General features: G+C 34.4%; 1 protein-coding gene across 1 annotated transcript in view; it reads left to right on the forward strand.

Moving 5' to 3' along the window:
• The first annotated feature begins 9758 nt into the window (after nt 1-9758).
• The window catches only part of LOC111583864 (polypeptide N-acetylgalactosaminyltransferase 10-like), a 138603-nt gene continuing 135542 nt past the window's right edge, over nt 9759-12819 (forward strand). Inside the window, exon 1 of the mRNA XM_055017041.1 lies at nt 9759-10232. Coding sequence (XP_054873016.1) covers nt 10074-10232 — 159 coding nt within the window. The 5' untranslated portion in view covers nt 9759-10073. The remainder of the gene's footprint in view (nt 10233-12819) is intronic.

Below are 12819 nucleotides of genomic sequence, written 5' to 3' on the forward strand. Positions count from 1 at the left end.
TTAGATTTAGATTTAAAAAAAAACATTTAAAGGGGTTAAAAACTGCTTAAAAAATCTAATTAGGGCAATTTTATTTTTTAAACAACTGTCATATTATAAACTAATTAGGATGAAAAGTCAACTTAATACCTGTGTTTATCCTCTCAATGAATCAAATCATCAGTTAATTCATTATAAATTACTAAAATAATCAAAAATACCTTTGATTTTAGAGGAAAAGCTGCTAATTCCTCTGACTCTGGTGAGTGAACATTTAATTAGAAGTTGTCTGAACTCATAAGAAGACTTTGATAACAACAACAACAACAACAACAACAACAACAATAATAATAATAATAATATATTTTATTTGTAAGCGCTTTTCTTGACACCCAAGGTCATTTTACAGGAAAAAAAATACAACAGAACAAATAAAAACCATAAAAAAATATTTAAAAAACATACATAGATATACTTTGATGAGTATACGCTACTAGTCACCTCCTCATTTAATCACTTTTATTAATTTACATGATTATTATCGTGTGTAATTGAACAAAACAAAAAGAAACGGAACAATTTCCTGTTATTTTATGGGTAAAAAAAGTTATAAACATTCATTTTTCCAGTGTATGAGTTCACAGGAACAGCAGTAAACAGCCGGAGAGTCCAGCTTTTATCAGGAATAAATAAAAAGTCATGGTTTAGGGCCTTTAGCATCAGCTCAGAGTGGATTTTTATGTGCTGAATGAAACCTGAAGCGTTCCTCTGAAGGTGACCTGGATGTTTGCTGTAGCTAAATGCAGGATTTTTCTTTATTTGTTTCAGAAGTGGTGTGGATCTGTGAAGGAATAAAAGCAGCTGATGGTGTCCGACAGGAAGCTCTGCAGGCGATCGGCCTTTCATCCACCTCTGCTCTCATTAAAGCTCATTCTTTTATTTCCCCACAGCTTCAGTCAGACGCCGGCTGAATTGATTGACTTCTGACGGTTTGTTTTGTGGAGTTTTAGCGGGAGGTCTGTGTTTTCCAGGAGTCACAGAACAGCAGAAACATCTGAAACCCTTCAGCTGGAGCCTCCTCTGCTTCACGTAATGGAGAGTTTTGCTCTGGATTCCTGCAGCGACTCAACTTTAAACCAAACAGACAGAAGATCTGAGGCTGATCTCTGCAGATTTCTGTTCACACTGACAGCTGAGTTCAATCCTAAAGTTAGTAAAATCTTCCAGGTTCGGTTTTTTGCTGCATAAAACTTGATGCAGAGGAGATTTATTAGAAGGTGATCAGTAAAACTTTTCATCTGTTGGTGTCATTTAAGGCAAGTCAGGTGTTTAGCGGGGCAATATTAATGATCAATGTTCATATTTTAGGACCTATTTTCATAAAAAATATGGAGGAAGAGGGTTAGTTTTAATTTACCTACTCAAACCAATATGTCAAGGAACACAGAGAATGGAAAACGTATAACATTTTCAATGAGGAGCCCCAGAATGTTCTTGTAAGTGTATATCTATGGATGGATCCATATTTCTACTAAAATACAGTCTTTGGTCGACATTTCACCAACTTTTGAGGTTCTAACATCAGTAGAATCTGACGTGAGGAAAGACAAGGTTCTAATTTTTTGCTATTTTGACTTGAAATCCATCCAAATTATTAAAAAAATCCATCTAAAATGAGTTTTAACTCACATGAAATGACTCAAAATTGTTCAAAATGACAATAATGGATAATCATTTGGACAACAGAAACTTCCTATAAGTGTATATCTATGGATGGATCCATATTTCTACTAAAAATATGACATTTGGTCAACATTTCACCAACTTTTGAGGCTCTAACATCAGCAGAATCTAACTGGTGGAAACATAAGGTTTCATGTTTTAGCTATTTTGACTTGAAATCCATCCAAAATAATTAAAAATTCATCCCAAAAGACTCCTAACTCATACAAAATGACAATAAAGAATCATCACTAGGACAACAGAAAGCTCCTGTAAGTGTATATAAATGGATGGATCCATGTTTCTACTAAGATACAGACTTTAGTCGACATTTCACCAACTTTTGAGGCTATGATGAGGCCAAGACACAAAATGACCCAAAGGAGACACAAGACGACAAAACAACAACAAGATATAATACAACACAGCTGAGAGACAAGAAGACTCTTAACCCTCCTGTTGTCTTCATTTACGGGCACCAGAAAATATTGTTTCCTTGTCTGAAAAAAAAAATCCCAAAATTCTGCAAAAAATTCCACAAATTTCTGAAAATTTGCAAAACCTTCAACGAAGCAAAGTCAAATAATTCCTTCAAATTTCCCTTAAAAGTTTTATTTTAAAAAAAATCCCCCAAATTTGCCAAGAAAATTCTTGTAAATATTTTCAAAAAATAATTTTTTTATTAATTTTTTGAAAATATTTATTCTAAAACTATCTAAAGTGATTCCATATATATCAGTAACAGTGTTGGGAGTAACACGTTACTCAGTAACGCGTTTCTGTAACGGATTACAATTTCGAGTAATGAAGTAATGTACCGCGTTATAGTGAAAATACGTATAATTAAATTACAGTTACTAACTAAATACTTAGCTAGTTACTTGTGGCTCTGCTTCAGGAAAGCTGAAGAGGAAGTACACTTCCGCTGCATGCACGCCTGCATGCTTACATCACGCTGAGCGCTTTGACCGCCAAGCAGACAGACAAACACACAAAAATGGCAGAAGAGACGAATTCATTTATCCGGTGGAGATACGCACACTATTTTAACTATGTCACCCAAAAAGACAAAAACGTGGTCGTGGAGTGCAAGCTTTGCGTGGGCAGCAAACGTTTGTCAACGGCAGCCAACTCATCCTCCAACCTTTTGAAACGTTTGTAGCGTCAACACTCAACTGTTAAGCTTGTCGCTAAAGAGCAACACAGCGAGGCTGCCGCCTCCGACACACCGACACGATACAAGCAACCTCGGCTTGAGTTACGCTGTCAGGTAACTCCAAAGACAGAAATAAATAGACTTGTTGCTGCATACGTTGTTGAAGAGATGTTGCCTATTTCTACAGTAGAGTCACCGTCTTTCAGAAACATTTTGTGCAAAATACAAACTGCTGATGGACCGGAAAGTACAAGTGACAGAAAAACATTTGCAAACTATCTTGAAAAATGCTATAGCAAGATGGAAAGTGAGTTAAAGTCAACCTTTGAGAGTCTGGAGTATGTGTCGACAACGGCGGCTATTTGGACATGTCATAATAAAAGTCTTTTGGGCATGACTGCACATTGGATTAACCAAAAAGTAGTAATCAAAAAGTAGTGTAACTTAGTTACTTTCTTGAGACAGTAACTAAGTAATGTACCCAATTACTTTTTAGAAAAGTAACTAGTAATTTGTAACCAATTACTTTTTCAAAGTAACTTACCCAACACTGATCAGTAAAACTTCTAATATTTCCTTTAAGAACATTCACAAAAAAAAAATAAACCAAAATCCAGCAAAATTCGGTTGTTCTTTTTCTGAATGTTCTTAAGAAACAATTTAACATTTCTTTTTTCCACCAAAAAGTGTTCCAAGATTTCCCAAAAATGTTGAAAATGTGGACGTTGGAAGTTTTTATATACTTTTTCCACATTTTGAAACTTTACAATGGGTCAGTGAAAATGGTGATGGTAAAAGCTGCAGTTGTCCAGCTACTTGAACTCATGCTGCAAAATGAATCGAGAGTCGCAGCAAACTTGACTTCTTTACTGCAGCTCTTGATCTTCTTGTAAAATGATTCATACATGCTTGAAAGTTGTTGGTATTCGTAAGTTTTATGAAGAACTGATCAATATCTGATGCACGTAACGGCTTTGTTTACATTTTCTCCGGAGTTCCGACTTACGGTGAAACTGACTTGAGTAAGTTGAGGACTTCATGTATATATAAATGAACGTTTAGATGTTCTGGAGATCTCAGATGACAGAATGCTCTTTACAAGACGTTCCTGTACTGTCATATATAAACAAAGGTGGAACATTCTGGCTGAAATGTTCTGACGATGTTTTGATGATGTCGATGAGGGAACATATGATGGCGTCTAAAAAACATTCCCACAATGTTCCATGACAACAAAGGAAGAACGTTCTCAGTGCAATATTCAGTTTGGAGAACGTTAGAGCAAAACAGTCTGACAAAATTCTCACCAAACATTTTTAGAATGTCTTTAGTTCTTCAACATTATAGGAAGAGAAAGAAAATTTCCAGCTGAAAACATTAGTAGAACGTTGCAGAACTTTCTCAGAACATTAATGGAACAAGCAACAGATGATTTAATGAAAATCTGACGTGTGAAACGATGAAAATAAAACATATAAAAGCCCTGAAATGTTCCTCCAAACACTGGGTTCCTGCCTGGTGTTCTATGAATAACAGAACGTAACCTGATTAAAGCTGATGAGTTCATTTTTGAATCCTCTGGAATCCGTCCAGAACCGTCCAGCTCATAAACCTGGACTCATCCAGATGCCAGCTGTAAATCTCAGCTCTTTTACATTCTGAGCGCCTCGCCGGAGAACCGGGTTCCCGCCGCGCCGGCCAGAACCCCAGCAGATGTTCTAATCTAATCAGACGCTGCTGCCGAGGCCTTTTTATTGCATCAATATCCAGCAGATTATACAGCTTTAATGGACAGGTGGCCACAGGAGGAGGTTCAGGAAGTCACTGTTTCAAAGCAGCTCCACTTCAACCTGTTACTGCTCTTTAACTAGTTTATTAAGGTAATGTTCTTTAATCTGAAGGTTCTGTGATGTTTTGTTTTGATATTCTGTGTTTTGTACTTTGTGGAAAAAATCTATAAAATAAAAAGGAAACAAAATCCAGAAATATTACAGATTTATTTATTTATTTATTCATAATTGGATAGTCATTCGTTTTTAATTACATTTTATTTAGTTGTATATTATACGTTCGACATCAGTGTATTTTGTGATTTTGGATCTCAAAAACACAGAAAAAAATCTGTAAAATGAAAAGGAAAAAAATCCTGAAAAAAATGTATAGAAAATTACAAATTTATTTAATTAGATTTTATTTATTTATTGATTTATTCTTTTTCACTGTATCTTTACGTGTATTTTACATTAGACATCCATCTATTTTTGTGAATTTAAAATATATATTTTTGGTATATCAAAAACACACAAACATCTGTAAAATAAAAAAAAGTAATGCAAAAAAATTACAGATTTTTTTAACAATTTTTAAAAAAAATTACGTCTAATCTATTTTTACTGTATTGTATTTTTTCCATATTTTAAATTAGACATCAGTTTATTTTAGTGAATTTAAAATATATATTTTTTGTAATTCAAAAACATAAAAAGAAATCTGTAAAATTAAAGCAAAAAATCCAGAAAAAAATCCATTTATTTATTTAGATATTTGTTTCTTTTTATTTATTCATTTATTTTTCTGTATTATATTTTGTTGCATATTTTACATTAGACATCCGTCTATTTTGTGAATTTAAAATTTTGTTTTTTCTAATTGAACAACTGAAAAAATCTGTAAAACTAAAGGAACACATCCAGAACAATTACAGATGCATTTATTTATGTATTTATTATTTATATCCATTATTTTTTATTGTATTGTATTTTTTGTAAATGTTCTATTCTTCAGTTTATATTTTGTGAATTTACTTTTAAAAACACGGAAACAAATCTGTAAAACAAAAAGGAAAAAAATCTGGAAAAATTACAGAATTATTTATGTATTAATTAATTATTAATTAATTATTAATTAATCTATTTATTGATTGATTTATTAATTTATTTATATTCATTTTTTATTGCATTGAATTTTTTGTATACTTTGTATTACACATCAGTCTATTTTGTGAATTAATATTTTTTTGTATTTCAAAAACAAAAACAAAAAAATCTGTGAAACAAAAGGAAAAAAATCCAGAACAACTACAGATTTGTTTATTTATTCATTCTTTTTATTTATTTTATTTTGTTGTATATTTTACATTAGACGTCAATCTATTGTTTTGAATTTAAATGGTTTTTTGGTTTTTTTTTTTTGTATTTCAAGAACAGAACAGAATCCAGTAAAATGAGAGATTTATTTTATTTAACTGATTAATTTATTTTCCAGATTGCAGTCATCTATGCAGGAAAGCGACACACTCGAGTTGGTAAAACTAATTTCTGAGGCCACCAGATAAAGCAACATTTACTGATTTAAATCCCCTGAAACAGAGACTCTGGATTACGTAGATGAGGAGATAAACTGGGATGAAACCTGGAATCATTTCTGCGTTTGCTTTTATTTGAGAGCAGCGTTGAGTCACTGAAGACGAAATGATCCAGATGAGTTCAGACGTCGCTGCAGAAGATGAGTTTGTCCTGCAGGACGCCGACAGCTGCAGGACGGATTCATCCTGACAAATCTGTCACCAATACGTCACATAAAGTCTCCGCTGAGGACCGGAGCTGCCGGGTTCATTAGAGGATGCCTTAATTCAAGACTTTAAAAGACGGAATATTTATTGAGTTCATGTCTAAAAAAACACACGTTATAAAACATAATATTTAGAAGCTGCCTGTTAAAAAAAATTACCTTTGTCTGTGATTTTACTACATATTGTGTGCATTTTTTTGGTAATATCTGTAAAATATATATTTAAAAATATATAAAATACACAACTTTTCTTCTAAATAGATATAAAATTTGTAAAATAACTTAATTTTTTTCTCTGTATTTTTCTGCAGTTTACATCTAAAAAAACACACATTAAAAACACAAAAATATACAAGCTGCACTGTTTAAAAAAATTAATTAAATTAATAATTTTTTCTGTGATTTTACTACATATTATCTCTATTTTTATAATAGTATTTATAAAATAACACTTAAAAAATATATAATATACATACATTTTCTTCCAAATAACAGCAAGTATTTGTAAAATAAATGTATTTTTTGCTCTGAACTTTCTCTGCAGTTTACATATCAAAAATGAAAAAAAATGAAAAATGATGTAAGGTATACTGTTAGAAAAGAGAATAAAATCTATTTGTAAATTAGCACTTCATAATGTGATTTTACTATATATTATTTGTAATTTTTCTGTGGTAAAATCAGTAAAGTATCAGAAGAATTACTTCATATATATTGTTTTCCTCCCAAATAACAGCAAATACTTGTAAAATAAATATTAAAAGTGATTTGAGACATAAACATTTGAAGAACAACTAATGAAGATTTTTGATGTGGACATTATTTACTTTCTTTTTTCTTTACAAAATACAAACATGGAAAATCTGTCAAAAAAAAAAAAGTTAATTTCAGGTGTGTAGCAGCATTTATGCCAAAACATACAAACAAAAACAGAATTTTAATAAATACATAAGCTGTACTATTAGAAAATTTTGATTTTACAACATATTATTTGTCATGTTTTTTATAGCAAAATCAGTCAAATATCAGTTAGAAAAAATGATTTAATATACATACATTTTCTCCCAAATAACAGCAAATATTTGTAAAATAAATATTAAAAATTATTCAATATACATACATTTTAAAAACAATTTAATGAATAAAAAAAGATTTCTGATGTGAACGTTATTTAGTTTATTTTTTTCTTTACAAAAAACAACCATTGAAAATCTGTAAAAAATGAATAAATAAATAAAAAAAATCTTAATTCCAGGTCTGTAGAAGCACTTTAGCGATCACAAAACACACACACTATAAAAAAACAAGAAAAAAAAGCTACACTGTTTTTTTAAAAAAAAGTAAATTAATACGTTTTTTTTGTGATTTTACTACATATTGTTTGTACTTTTTTATGGTAATATCTGTAAAATATTAGTTCAAAAAGATATTTAATATACATAAATTTTCTCCCAAATAACAGTAAATATTTGTAAAGTAAAATAACTTTATTCTTTCCTCATTTAAACCCAGTAAGAGTGTGTGTACTTTTAGGGTCGAACATTTGAAAAGGACAAATGAATATTTATAAAACTATAGACTTTATTTATTTCATGTTTTTACAAAAATAAACATGTAAAATCTGTTAAAAAAAACAAAAACAACAAAAAAAACAAACCAAGAATAAATATCACAAACACAAAGAGCATTTTTTTCCAAGCTGTAAATTAATACTGTTTTTGATTTTACAAAATATTATCAGCATTGTTTTATTATAAAATCAGTCAAATATCAGTTTCAAAAAATGACATAATATACATAAATAAATAAAATAAATAAAGACTTTTGATGTGGACGTTTCTTTTTTTCTTTTTTTCTTTTTTACATAAAACAAACGTGGAAAATCTGTAAAATAAATAAAATAAAACTTAACTGCAGGTCTGTAGCAGCACTTTACTGATTATAAAACATTCATATAAAAACACAATTTTAAAAAATATATAAGTTAATTATTAAAAGAAAAGCAGCAACTTTTTCTTCAATATGTAAATTAGCACTTTTTTTGTGATTTTACTAAATATTATCTGTATTTATATTTTTGGTAAAATCTGAAAAATATCAGTTTGAAAATATATTTAATATACATAAATCTTCTCCCAAATAACAGCAAATATTTGTAATTTTATTTTTTGCTCAGAGTATTTTTAGGGTCAGATGTTTTAAATGGACAAATAAATATTTACAAAACTTCAGATTTTTTATGTGGACGTTATTTACAGTTTTGGTCTTTTTTCAAAAAAGGAATTATTTATTTTCTTTTACAAAAAACAAACACAGAAAATCTGCAAAAAGAAGTGTTTCCCAAACTTCAGAAATCTTCAGTTTATCGTCATAAAGTATCAAAAATATTTACATTTAAGAAGCTGAAATCATTAAAGTTCAGTTGTTTGGTCTCTAAAATGTCAGATAATTGTGCAGAATGCCGACCAGTGCTTCCCAAAAACTCAAAAATATTGAGATTACTCTCATAAAGGAGGAAGAAATCAAAAATATTCACATTTAAGAAACTAAAATCACAGAATTTCAGTTGTTTGTTCTCTAAAATGTTAGATAATGGTGCAAAATGACAATCATTAAAGTCCAAAGTTGAGCCCACAATTCAGAAATATTCAGATTACTGTCATAAAGGAGGAGATAAACCAGAAATACTCACATTTAAGAAACTGAAATCACAGAATTTTAGTTGTTTAGTTTCTAAAACGTTAGAAAAAGCTGAATAATATTCACCAGTTGAGTCCAAGTTGAAGTAAAAACCCCAAAATATTCAGTTTACCGTCATAAAGGAGGAGATAAACCAGAAATACTCACATTTAAGAAACTGAAATCACAGAATTTTAGTTGTTTAGTTTCTAAAACGTTAGAAAAAGCTGAATAATATTCACCAGTTGAGTCCAAGTTGATGTAAAAACCCCAAAATATTCAGTTTATCGTCATAAAGGAGGAGATAAACCAGAAATACTCACATTTAAGAAACTGAAATCACAGAATTTTAGTTGTTTTGTCTCTAAAATGTAGGAAAGAAAGAAAGATAGAAAGAAAGAAGAAAAGAAAATGATGCAAAATGTGGACCAGTTTTTCCCCAAACCTCAGAAACCTCCAAAGACGCAGCTGCAGCTGCTGAGTCATAAAATAATTCAAATGTATTATTTATATTTTGTCCTGTTTTAATCTAAATTATTTGTTTAAACTCCTGAATGTTCTGTTTATGTTCTGCAGGAAACCTCCCTGTAGCTCCGCCCCCTCTGCGCTCAGGTGAGCTCTTACAGGTGGATTTCCTCCAGCTCTCTTATTTCCGAGGCTCCCCTGAAGGCAGCCTGTGCTCGGTCTTTCGGTTCTCCCCGTTTCCTCCGTGGTTTCCTCCGGTGTTCCTCCGGTGTTCCTCCGGTGTTTCCTCCGGTGGTTCCTCCGGTGTTTCCGCCACCGTCCGGCTCCTTTAAGCTCGGGCTCCTGCCGGTGAACCGCCTCCTCTGCGCCCTCCAGCGGCAGCAGCAGCCGCCGCGGAGCGTCACAGCTCCGGTGTCCGTCCCCTCCGCCGCACAGAAGTTGCCTCCTCCCGGTAAACGGCGGCCAGTTGGTCGGACTGAGAGCTCGTGTTGGTCCCGGAGCCATGAGGCGGAAGGAGAAGCGGCTGCTGCAGCTGGCCGGGCTGCTCATCGCGGCTCTGCTCTTCCTGCCCAACGTCGGTCTGTGGTCCCTGTACCGGGACCGGGTCTTCGACAACTCGCCGGACGCCGCGGACGCTCCGGGCGGCATCCCCCCGGTGCAGGTAAGAGGAACCGGGCTGCGTGGCGGCGCCGCGCTCGGTGCGTCGGAGGCGGCGGGGATGAGAGTTCGGTGTTCGGTGGAGGCTCCGCTTGTGCTCGGTGTGTTCGCCTGAACGCACCAACCTTCAGCCACATTCCCTCAGTGCGTGTGCGTGCGTGCGTGCGTAATGTGGTGTGCACGCTGGGCCGCGCCGTCGGTTTGTCTCCGGTTGGAGCCACGTAGCTGAAGTTCCGATAACGAGGACTTCAGGAAGTTGTCAAAAAATGTGCTGCGTTCAGGGGCAGGCAGGAGGTGCTGCGTTCAGGGGCAGGCAGGAGGTGCTGCGTTCAGGGGCAGGCAGGAGGTGCTGCCTTCAGGGGCAGGCAGGAGGTGCTGCCTTCAGGGGCAGGCAGGAGGTGCTGCGTTCAGGGGCAGGCAGGAGGTGCTGCGTTCAGGGGCAGGCAGGAGCTGCTGCGTTCAGGGGCTGGCAGGAGGTGCTGCGTTCAGGGGCAGGCAGGAGCTGCTGCGTTCAGGGGCAGGCAGGAGGTGCTGCGTTCAGGGGCAGGCAGGAGGTGCTGCGTTCAGGGGCAGGCAGGAGGTGCTGCGTTCAGGGGCAGGCAGGAGGTGCTGCCTTCAGGGGCAGGCAGGAGGTGCTGCGTTCAGGGGCCGCAGGGCCTCATGGTCAGACTGAAGATGTTGTCCAGAACCAGACGGTGCAGTTCAGTTGTTTGGTGTCTAAAATGTCAGAAAATGTTGAAAACTGTTGATAAGTGTTCCCTAGACGTCCAAAATATTCAGCTTGACGTCATAGAAAATGGCAAAAAAATGTCCAAAATTGACCCAAAAACCCCCAAATATTCAGTTTACTGTCATAAAGGGAAGGAATAAACCAGAAATATTCACATTTAAGAAGCAAAACTCAAATAATGTCAGGTGTTTGGTCTCTATAATGTCAGAAAATGGTGCAAAAAGTTGATCAAAAACCCTCGAATATTCAGTATACTGTTATAAAAGAGGAAATAAACCAAAAATAGTCACATTTAAGAAGCTGGAATCACTGTAGGAAGTTTATTTTTAATAACATGACAGTAAAAACCCTCCAGAGAGCTGCTTCATCTGCACAATTCTTTAAATTTAAGGTCTGAGGAGGTTAGAAAATGTCACCAAATACAACATCTCCAGCTCAGTTTCCTGTTTGAAATGGCTCCTGAGATGATTTATTTTTCCCACATTAATACATTCAAATAGTTTTGGTGATTCTAGCTGCAGGTACGACTGGTTTCTGGATCAATTGATTGTTTGGTCTAAAAAATGCTAGAAAATGGTGCAAAAAGTCAAAAATGACACAAAACCCCCCAAAAATATTCAGTTTTCTGTCACAGAGGAGGAAAATATTCACATTTAAGAAGCTTTAGACACAGAATTTAGACTTTTTTAACTTAAAGACCAATTAATTGTTAAAATAGTTGAAAAACAATGTAATAGTCGATAAATAATCAATTAATCAGTTGATTTTTGCAATTTTAAGACATTAAAACCACAGCGGCTGCATGAGAGCCATAGTAGAGCATTTCTGAATCAACTTATATTATCGGGAATCCATTTAAACAATAAAAATGATGCAGATAATCATAAAAACGCTAAATAAGAACCCAAAACCCAAAAATGGTTGAATTTAGAATCACTGCTGCAGTTTCCTGCATTTTAGATGCAACCAGAGATCAACTGATCAGTTGTTTCATCTAAAAATTGTCTGAAAATGGTGCAAAAAGTCAATCAGCACAATCCAAAATGACACAAAAACCTCAAATTATTCATTTTTTTGTCATAGAGGAGAGAAATATTCACATTTAAGAGGCTTCAAACATTGAATTTTGACGTTTATAGCTTCAAAAATGACCAATCGATTGGTAAAATAGTTGAGAAACAGTTTAATAGTCAATAAATAATCAAAAAATGATACAGATAATCACAACAATGCTGCATATCGGGGCTGATAATCGATCGATTGGTACAACCAGTTGATTCAGAGTCAAACAGTTGCAGATTGTTGTATTTGAGAAGCTAAAAAGCTGATGGAACTGTAGTGTTTGGCTCCTTCTAGATGGTTTCTGCTGCAGGTTTTCTTGTGCTGCTGCTTCCAAACTCCTGAATCTTTCAATCCTGCAGTTTGTTTTGTGAACGTTGGAGAAGCGTCCTGCAGCGTTTGACCGAAACTGAGCAACAGGTTGTGCTTTGACTGTTTTTGTTTTTTTTTTCCTGCAGCTAAACTGAAACATCTGACAGCAGAGTTTTAGTTCCACGTTTTTTTATCGATCTGGAATCTTCCTGCTTTTAAAAACCTCCTTTTGTTTGGTTTGAAATCCGTTTGAACAGCAGCAGCAGCTGCGGGACGGAAGATGTTTGGTTTGATCCTTCGTTTGCCGCTGCAAAAAGTCTGAAAAGTTAAAAGGAAAAGATGAAGCTGCTTCTTCTGGTTGTTTTGGTTCCAAATTAAGTTGCTGTTTCTTTTTTTTTCTCACCAAAACGGAGGCAGTTTTGCAGACAATAGCAGCTTCTCTCATTCAAATGAGGCGAAGACCTGCTGAATGGAGGCTTTCATGGGTGCT

Source organism: Amphiprion ocellaris, chromosome 14 (assembly GCF_022539595.1).
Source record: "Amphiprion ocellaris isolate individual 3 ecotype Okinawa chromosome 14, ASM2253959v1, whole genome shotgun sequence".
NCBI classification, from domain to species: Eukaryota; Metazoa; Chordata; class Actinopteri; family Pomacentridae; genus Amphiprion; species Amphiprion ocellaris.